General features: G+C 37.8%; 1 protein-coding gene across 2 annotated transcripts in view; it reads left to right on the plus strand.

Moving 5' to 3' along the window:
- The window catches only part of mtss1la (MTSS I-BAR domain containing 2a), a 35,152-nt gene extending 24,577 nt beyond the window's left edge, over positions 1–10,575 (plus strand). Inside the window, exons 6-15 of one of the 2 annotated variants that reach the window (XM_063004213.1) lie at positions 869–943; positions 3,590–3,747; positions 3,831–3,938; positions 4,785–4,882; positions 5,785–5,917; positions 6,286–6,360; positions 7,100–7,234; positions 7,442–7,594; positions 8,113–8,275; positions 8,883–10,575. In XM_063004213.1, the coding sequence (XP_062860283.1) occupies positions 869–943; positions 3,590–3,747; positions 3,831–3,938; positions 4,785–4,882; positions 5,785–5,917; positions 6,286–6,360; positions 7,100–7,234; positions 7,442–7,594; positions 8,113–8,275; positions 8,883–9,649 (1,865 nt within the window). In that variant the 3' untranslated portion in view covers positions 9,650–10,575. The remainder of the gene's footprint in view (positions 1–868; positions 944–3,589; positions 3,748–3,830; positions 3,939–4,784; positions 4,883–5,784; positions 5,918–6,285; positions 6,361–7,099; positions 7,235–7,441; positions 7,595–8,112; positions 8,276–8,882) is intronic. The other variant, XM_063004215.1, reaches the window with a different exon arrangement.

A 10,575-nucleotide genomic window follows, 5' to 3' on the forward strand; every position in this document is an offset into this window, starting at 1 on the left:
TGTTCTGTGGTCAGATGAGTCACGATTTGAAGTTCTTTATGGAACACTGGGACGCCATGTCATCCGGACCAGAGAGGACAAGGATAACCCAAGTTGTTATCAACGCTCCGTTCAGAAGCCTGCATCACTGATGGTATGGGGTTGCATGAGTGCTTGTGGCATGGGCAGCTTGCATGTCTGGAAAGGCACCATTAATGCAGAGAACTATGTTCAGGTTCTAGAACAACATATGCTCCCATCTAGACGTCATCTCTTTCAGGGAAGACCCTGCATTTTTCAACAAGATAATGCCAGACCACATTCTGCAGCAATCACAACATCATGGCTACGTAGGAGAAGGATCCGGGTACTGAAATGGCCAGCCTGCAGTCCAGATCTTTCACCTATAGAGAACATTTGGCGCATCATAAAGAGGAAGGTGCGACAAAGAAGGCCCAAGACGATTGAACAGTTAGAGGCCTGTATTAGACATGAATGGGAGAGCATTCCTATTTCTAAACTTGAGAAACTGGTCTCCTCTGTCCCCAGACGTCTGTTGAGTGTTGTAAGAAGAAGGGGGGATGCCACACAGTGGTAAAAATGGCCTTGTCCCAACTTTTTTGGGATTTGTTGATGCCATGAAATTTTGAAACAACATATTTTTCCCTTAAAATGATACATTCTCTCAGTTTAAACTTTTGATCTGTGATTTGTGTTCTATTCTGAATAAAATATTAGATGTTGGCACCTCAACATCATTGCATTCAGTTTTTATTCACAATTTGTTTAGTGTCCCAACTTTTTTGGAATCCGGTTTGTATATAAACATGTTTATTCTTTAAACAGACAATCCTTATTAACTGCTATGTTTATTCTTTCTGGTTTACAGAGTACAAACGTTCTCGACAAGAGATCAAGAAAAAATCCTCAGACACTCTCAAACTGCAGAAAAAGGCCAGGAAAGGTCTGTCAAACTCTTTTGTTCCCTTCCATCATCACAACTCTTCGTTTCTCTGCAATCTAAGCTGTCTCTGTGCTGTATGAGTCAGAGCTCAGATCCTTTTTATTGTCTGAATAAATCAGATTAAAGTCAGATTAAGGGGTTTCAGAGCTACAACATCCACGTGATCAGTAAAATGGGGACCAGTCGGCTCAATGGTTCCATCTAGTGGAGACACGGTGTAGCTTCATGTCATGTTTTACAACGTAACAAGTCTTTTAATATGTGGCTCAAAACACGTTTTTTAAACTAAATAACTAATAATTGAAGACGGTTATTTGCTCTGCAAATTGCTTATGGCATAATTTGACGAAACAAATATATCTATGTATTTAAATAATATATAGTTATGTGGCAGATATGTGACCCTAGCCATTGGTGGGACACATATCAGTGCACCCTTATTGCTCATCCCAAGCCCAAATAAGTAAAGGGGGTTGTGTCAGCTATAAATCGAAATAATCCAAGAAATTTCACCCAGACCTGGGTGAACTGTACCAGATCAAAAACGCAATTAAATGATCTACTGTGGCAACCCCTAACAGGAGAGTATTAATAAAATGGCATTTACTTTAAAAGCGTCCTTTAAAGCTGTGCCCACAACACACATCCATTTTAACATTAGCAGTAGAAATATATATAGTACATCTAGGGACTGACTGGTTAATTATTGTCTGCCAAATTTGTATTTAGAATTTTGAGAAGAACTCCAATTTATAACTAAAAATCAATGAGTGTTTTATGAAAAGTGCCACCCTTTCATAGAAAGCAAATGAAAAGCCAGGCCTGTAATTTTTTGTGTTTATATAAGCCTGGATTTAGGTTTTTGCTTTGACGTGTTTGGCTGATTTTTAAATGAATATTACGGAAGTCTTAATAACAGAGCAAAATAGACACCCCTTTTTTGGGTCTTTTTTGTTGTAGTTAATTGCTCTTGTCAGGAACAATCCTTCTTGATAAGCCTTATCAGCTCTCTCTATTGTAGTAAGCATAAGTTGACCACTTCGATATAATTTCTAAATTCTAGGAAATATGAGTGTACATTCAGACCAGGATGGTAGATTGTTTTGCAATTTTGCTAACTTGCAATCTTTTGCTAATGCTGATGCTCTTTATCTCACCTGCCTTCTCTGTCTCTCTTTATTTCTCACACTTTTACTTGCTTGTCTTGTTCACCCTGTAAACATTAGAACTGCCAGGTATGTATTTAAGAAAAGCTTTTCTTTAGCTTATGTACCTTAACACAGTCATTTTGTCTCGTCTTAGGGTTTGCTCATTACCACTAATCATTATAGTCCCAGCATGATCCTGTTGAATTTCATTTCATTTCTGTGTTTTCAGTAGATAATTGTCTGTTTTTAGGTGTAATTCGGCTGCAATCGGCTGTATGAAATGTTTTGTTGCTTGTCAGTGCAAAACAGAGTGGGGATGGAGAATTGAAAATGCTTCTCATTTCTATTTCGGTTTGAACAATTCATGTTTGGGCACTTATTGGCTTGTATCATGGCTAATTTATTTCGCCACCCAAAACCAGATGTAAACCATCTGTAGTGGTGTTGCTGGAACATCTGTAATAATACAAAGCTTTTATAGAACTGAAACCAGACTTAATTTGGCAGATTGTGCAGATTCACATCACAGCTTGTCAAATTGTACAATAGGCTTTAAGTGTGTAAAGATTTAACAACTGTTCTCTCAACGTCTGTAGAGCTCCTCTTTAGAGATCCATCACTCTGTTTTGCACTCTAGTATCATATCTGATTTAGTAAACATCTTCATTAGTAGTCTCCCATATATGTTTGTCTATCATAACTACTAGCTGGTTGTAGGCCTGTCACAGTTATTTGATTATTGGCAGATTGCAGTATTTTAGTCCACTAAACTACTTTAATAACATTGGGTTTATTAACATAATCAAATCATGTTAGATTCGGCCCCAGTGTCCTGTCCAGGGTGCTATTGCATTGTGCCTAGTGATTCCAAAAAAGGCCAGACCCACCTCGTCTGACCAGGATAAGCAGTGAAAAAAAAAAAAATTCAGCAAATAAATATAAATTGTGCACTAGAAAAATGTCCATCTTTTAGTTTGTTCTCTGTAGAGGATGTATAAACTGATAAACATATATGCTAAAATTAATACACATTATATGGCAAAAGATTTTTTCCAGCGTGTGCTTCCACCATTGTGCCAACAATTTTGGGAAGGCATTTTCCTGTTCCAGCATAAATGTGCCCCTGACCTAACAAATGGAAGAGTGAATAATGTTATAGCCACAAAAAGGGGATCTCTGTATTAATATAGAGGTTTTGGAATGGGATTTCTAACAAGCTCATGGTGTCAGGTGTGCACATACTTTTGGCCATACAGTTTAGTGTAAAAAGAAAAGACAAGCAACTTTTTAATTACAGTTACATGTATGATATGAATAAATTCTTAGATAAAATTGTATTATAATTGTGACATGCCTAAGTGTTAGCCATTTCATATTCTAGTTTTGTAGCAATTGCCGGTTCATAATATGTTTTGGTTAGTGTTCCATGATGCTTTGTGTGTGTGTGTGTGTGTGTGTGTGTGTTTTCGTTTAATCAATCTTTTTTTGCTCCTTTCAGGTCGAGGAGGGTTGCAGCCTCAGCTGGACAGTGCTATGCAGGATGTGAGTGACATGTACCTGCTGATGGAGGAGACGGAGAAGCAGGCGGTGCGTCGAGCCCTTCTTGAAGAGAGAGGGCGCTATTGCACCTTTATTAGCTTCCTGCAGCCTGTAGTGGTAAGTGAAGAGAATTACTGTTACAGAAATATGGCTGGGTAAGTATGATCATTCTAAATGGATTTTATATTACTGGTTCTCAGAACGGAGAAATTGCTATGCTGGGAGAAGTGACTCATCTCCAAACTATTGTGGATGACCTTACCATGCTGACCACTGACCCACATAAACTTCCTGAGGCCAGTGAACAGGTACTTTCATTATCTTTAAGAATCGTGTGTTATTAATATTACTTTTTATATATTTGTTTTTAGGCAGATTTTATAATGGTAGAAAATATAATAAAAAAATAACTTTCCAGACCTGAGAAAGCCACATTAAATGTTAACATTCGTTCTGATCAGGGTCACGGTGGATCTGGTGCCACCCAGAAATACTAGGCGCAAGTCAGGAATACATCCTGGATAGGGCAACAACTGAGGCAACATGCACTTTTAAATGTACCCACTCACACATAGAGGCGATTTTCAGTAGCCAGTCCACCTAATTGGGGGTGGAGGGAAATCGAAGTATTGGGGAGAACATGCCAAACACACAGTGTTGTTTTTGCTTTTCTGATAGCAAATGGTAGTTGAAATCACAGGTTATAAAGGTTTCTTAGTGGTAGCATATACAGTCGGCCCTCAGTATCCATGGGGATTGTTCCAGGACTCCCTGCAGTTAAGAAATTCTATAGATAGATAGACACAGTATATGGTCAAAAGTATGTGGACACTTCCTCTAATGACTGAATTTAGTTGGTTCTGCCACATCTATTGCTAACAGGTATATAAAAGCTATATAAGGTAAATGATATGCTTTTAACATTGTGGCAACAGTTTGGGGAAACCCCCTTTCTCTTTTGCGGAAACTATCAAAACACATGTAAGTGAATTGTGCATCTACACACTTGCTGTACTCTAAAAACAGGCAGGGTTGTGTGAATCTGTTCTTCAGACTCTTCCACCAACACTGTTCTACAGGCTGTCAGGACTGATGTTTGTGAGTTGGTCTTCCCTCGTTATTTTTTTTTTTCTAACAGTATTGTTCTCTTATAGGTGATCTTGGACTTGAAGGGGTCTGACTACAGCTGGTCCTACCAGACTCCCCCCTCCTCCCCCAGCAGTGCTGGCTCCAGAAAGAGCAGCATGTGCAGGTGCTTACCTCATGGGATCAACCTTTATTAAGAGTTTTACAACATTACAGTAAAAAGTTATAGCAAGTACAATCATTTTTTGTAAGCTATAGCACACACAGTGTTCTAATAATTACTGAACTAAAGTAATTACTACTAAAATTGAAAAAAATATATTTAATGTAACAAATTGTGTAAGATGTACAGTAGTTGTAATATTTGTATAAATGAAGGTATATAAAAGTGTAAAAGTATAGCATTAAAATATAAAAGTATGAGCATATTTTGCATGTTCATGATTGGCTTATGCCCAAGAGGGAACAAATAAACACACGTGTGTACGTGTATATTACCCCCTCGGAGATTAATCATGTCTAAAATGCCTGACCTACAGAAATGACCACTGACTGTATGTAAAACATGTAGCTAACATAACTAAATGTATGTTTCACACGTGTAAAAAGTATACTGTTCCACAATTTTATTTAAAGTGTATTATACTTATATATTGTTTTATTTTTTAAAGTGGAAAAAATAAATACATTCTGTGTAGCAAAGTTAAAAATGAGTTCTTCAAATGTTAATACATAGTAACTTTTTAATTAATTAATTTTCATTAAATGAGTGTTCATTACCATTTGCAGATAATTATATATATATTTTTTTTAAAAAGGGCACAGAGACCTTTAAAAATACTGTCATTTATTATTTATAAACACTTATAAAGATGCCAAAAACATCACTGGTTTTATTGGTGCTCACTGGTGCTCAGTGCAGTTTTGTAGTTGTTTCTGGAGCGAGTCTAGTGCCAACCAGTGGTTAAATAAGTACATTAAATACTGTTCAGACCTTAAAATAAATACAGAGTTGGCTTTATTGTTTAAGAATACTGGACTAAGTTTTAATATGTCTGTGTTTTGTAGTTTGGTGCATTTACCACCAGGTGGAGCTCATCGCCTAAGCAGCGTCTCCTCTCATGATTCTGGATTCATCTCTCATGATGCCAACATGCAGTCCAAACCACCTTCTCCCATGCCATCAGACATTACCAGCCAGGTTATTTATTTATTTTCTTCAACCAGACTGTTTGGATTTATTTGCCGATTTAGCTTCCGAATTGAAGATGCAATACTATCATTGTCCCGAAACAAGTAAATAGGATCTGCTCTATCTGTAGTAGTAGTTGTGTGTGATATTAAATTACATGAGACCTTTAATGTTGTACTGAATTTAGCAACAGAAGCTTGCAGTGTCTGCCTGAATGATGTTAGAAACCTTTACTACAAGTTTACAGTCAATTTTTTTACATTGGTATTGAATAAAGAAACAATAGGACAGGTGTGTCACTATTCACAATGTATTTCTGTAAAAATAGCAATAATCCTGCTTCTAGACTAAATATCTTTAATACCTCTTGTTTACAGAAGTCGTCCAGTTCAGCATCTTCTGAAGCCTCAGAGACGTGCCAGTCTGTAAGCGAGTGTGGTTCACCAACAGCAGTAAGTATTAAACCCCAAAAGAAAAGGAATAGTAAATAAGAATAAATGTTTTACTGTGTATAGCAATCAAAATGCATCTCTTAAAATTAAACAAACGTGCAATTTATTTTAGTGCAAACATTTTGTGCGATGTAACCAGTAGGGCAAGTGTATTCAAAGCATCTCACAAACCCAAAACAATTTACCCACACCCCCTGAAACAAACACACACTCACTTGCATACACAGGGTTCCTCAAAGTCCTGGGAGTCCTGTAGTCCAGCTGAAGTGTTAAGCTAAGCAAGAATAGGGAAAATTACACTTTCAGAGCTCCAAAAACTGATCTCAGTTCCTACACGATTACTGACTTCTGTGTTAGTTTTTTTGCATCATTTAGTCATTTAATTTATTAATACATAAAAAAACCCCAATAAAATTGTTTAGCTAAAACATTTTATATATTGTCTGTATTCTGTTTTTAATTGAACAAAAGGTCAAAATGACAAGACATTTCTTTCTGTATTCATTTACATTTTTTTTGGAATTGGGGTAGTGGTCTATCATTTGATTCTAAACAATATAACACTGCACTTATAACATCTGCTTAAAACTTTCATGCTTTGCCTTAAATTTAGTTTTTGCTGTTATTTATCCTTTTTATCTGATTTTGCTTCATATGTTTAATTTTGCTTTTGTTACACTGCCACAGTGCTCTGTTCAACATTCTGACCGTATGACCAAATGTCATTCCCTTTCCACAGTTTGGCTCATCCATCGCCTCTTTCTACCCTGCTCACATTTATAATGGCACCATCAGACCCCACCCATCCATGTCCTATAATCATTCTTTTGGATCAAACTCCCCCTCACCCACATCAAAAGTTCCCCACTGGAAGGTTTGTTTTCATTTTGACCAGTTGATCTGTTTTTTTTCTTTATTCTTTTTGTTTTGTGCACTTTTTGACTTCTGATTATTGACTCACCAATTTTCACTGTGAACATGCTCAGCTATTGCTTTTTAATAACTGTAATTACAACTGCCCACAGAGGCTGGTTGCACTTTTACTTTCACTCCTATTTATCTAAATTCTCTTACTTTGCAGCAGGACTGGTCTAAAGCAGCTCACTACGAGCAGCAGGGGGTGATGATGCAGCGCAGGGTTGATGCTGTCGAGTCCTCCAGTGGAGCGAGAGGCTCTCTGCACCATGAGGATCCATACAGGACTAGATTGAGCCCTGGGAACATCAGTGCAAAGGTACAAAAAATTCTATAACAGGATACAAAGTGACACAAGAAAAAACAAAAAGAGAAATAAAACAAACACAGATGATAACTTGCTGAATTTTGTCGTTTTAGTTAATCAGACATGGTTTATATTTTTCCAGTTAAGACAAGGATGCAGAAAAGAGTAAATAACATCTTGGCTATTTTATAGCCTTCCAAAATAATATTTCTGATCTAACAAGCTTTTACAATATTTACATAAATATTTTGTTTCCAAAATGTGATAAACTTAAAATTCCAAGTTTTACTTCTGTCAGTAGAAGTGAATGATCATGGATATTAAAAAAATCAATGAGTGTATGTATCACATATCTTAACCAAATAAAGTGTGTGGTCAGTGTATGCGGTAGGTCTGGCCAATAAATGCATGCACCAGATAGGTAAACCTAATAAAGTGGTCAGTGTTCTTTTCATTAGCTGTATGAATCAATCCCTTTTTCCTCTCCCTCTATTTATATTCACTTTCTCTTATCTTTCCTCTTTTCTAAGCACGGGAAGCCGATGCCTGCAGCCAGTGAACTGGCCATGGTTCTTACTCGTGGCCTGAGTCTGGAGCAGCAGAAGAGTAGCTGTGATTCACTGCAGTATTCCAGTGGTTACAGCACCCAGAACACCACCCCGTCCTGCTCTGAGGACACCATTCCCTCACATGGTAATACAAGCCCTTGACATGCATACTCACATATTCACACATAACAAACACACTACATTAAAGGAAGTCTGACTATAGGGTTGTTGTTGTTTTTTTTTTGTTTTTTTTGTTTTTTTATTTCTCAACATGTGTAATTTAAGTAAATGTGATATTTGGATAAATGTTTTACTACTGGTTTATCCTAGTCGGGTGGGTCTAGTTTTCCTAAAAATTAGTAGGGCTGTTAAAATATTGAGAAAGTTTGGAATTAAAATGTTCATTAAATTCCCTGAGAAAGAAGTACATTCTGGGAAACTGTTATTTGTCCTTGAACCCTTATTTAACTGAGAAAAGTACAAGTTAAAGATTTCCAATGTGTTCACTGACTAACTTAATTGTATTTTGTAACTATAAACAAATTTGTAAATTGTTAATGATTTAATTAATTAATGTTTGTCTATATAAAGGGGTGTTTGGCAACCAGCAGGGGTTGCCTGAATCTGCAGGGAAATTGAGCAAATGTGGAAAAATTAATTGATATCTTGAAAACTTGCTTCACATTTGTCTGTCGAACTTAAATGCAATGTTCTAATCATGGCTCATAATTTCTCCTGATGTCTGTTTTTAGGCTCTGACTATGACTGCTACTCTATAAATGGAGATGTTGACTGTGATACTCAAACAGACTTTGATAAATCCTCCACTGTCCCCCGGAACAGCAACCTGGCCCAGAATTACCGTCGTATGATCCAAACCAAGAGACCTGCAAGCACTGCTGGGCTCCCTGGAGGTGTAGGTGCACCTGGATCCAGTAAAGCAGGAGGGACTGTCATATCCTCTGGAACTGCCACCATTCGCCGGACCCCATCCTCCAAAGCTGGTGTGAGGCGCACCCCTTCTAACGTGGGCCCGATTCCCATCCGTCCTCCTATAGTCCCTGTGAAAACACCAACTGTCCCTGACTCGCCTGGTTTCCCCAGTCCTCCCCCAGACCACAACGGCAGTGAGGAGAGCCTGTATTACGAGGAATCTATGGAAAACCTAGAGTACAAAGCTTCACCCAAGCGGATGAGCCTGCCTAACCCGGCAGCTTGGAGAGCAGCTTCTGGGATGAGTTTTCATGCCCAGCAACCTGGCATGATGGGTCTCAGCATAGAAGATGATCAGATGCTGGCTGCTAACCGCCACAGCCTTGTGGAGAAGATTGGCGAACTGGTAGCTAGCGCCCATGCCCTAGGAGATGGCCACTTCCCATTTCCAACAGATGTCCAGGCTAGTCAACATGACCCATCACCCCCTAGAGAGGGAGAGGACATACTGAAGTCTATCCGCAGAGGAGTGCGCCTCAGGAAGACTGTCAGTAATGACAGGTCAGCACCTAGGATCTTGCAGTAGATATGCTTGGATCACACAGCCAAATTGACTCTTACTGATTCTGCACAAGAGAGATGTATGTATGTATGTATGTATGTTGAAATTGTTGAAAACAATAGTTCATAGACGAAAAGTACAAAAAAGAAATTGTTTATAAACTGGTGATGAACCAGTAGCAGGCCTGTGTGATGAAGTCATGTATATGGACACAGTTTGTGTATGGACTATTTTCGGTAGGTATATTGAAAATGTTTTAGTAACATCTAGTGAAAAGCACACTGCTGTGACAGTTTGAGAGACGAGAGTATGTATAAAGTGCAAAAAAAAATTCTAGTTACAGTACATGGTCAAAAGAATGTGGACACCCCTTCAATTGTGAGGCATGTCTAGCCCTGTTACACATATTTGCCACAATTAATATCGTCCAATGATTAAACAAATGTGATCTCGGACACATGCAAGTAATATCTTGTTAATCTGATCAACCACTTAACCAAATTTAATTGGTTAACCGGTTTATTTAATTGAACACAACCAGGCTTTATTTTAGTAAGCTCTGTGGAATATAAATGATTTACAGTTTGGTTGAAATAAGATGATGAATAAGCACATATTACATATAGATGTAATGTTCAGTGTCCACATCTTTTTGACCATGTAGTCTATGTCAGGTGATCCTTTTGGAGTTTTGATTTGTAATTACTATGTTAATCTTATGTTACCTAACTGTAACTGTTATAAGGTGAGTTTGACTAATTTCTTAATCTCCTAGGTGAAGAGGTTTGTGTTAAAACTCTTTACCTCGTGTTGTGTTTTTGTTATTAATCTAAAAGCTGTTGTGTTGAACGCAAATGGCACCGCTGTAGCCTATTCTTACTCAGAGGGACCACACAAAGTACTGTACATACTATAACTGCCAAATAAACCACCCCAAGTGTACCACCTCA

The sequence above is a fragment of the Trichomycterus rosablanca genome, chromosome 11 (assembly GCF_030014385.1).
Source record: "Trichomycterus rosablanca isolate fTriRos1 chromosome 11, fTriRos1.hap1, whole genome shotgun sequence".
Classification (NCBI taxonomy): Eukaryota; Metazoa; Chordata; class Actinopteri; order Siluriformes; family Trichomycteridae; genus Trichomycterus; species Trichomycterus rosablanca.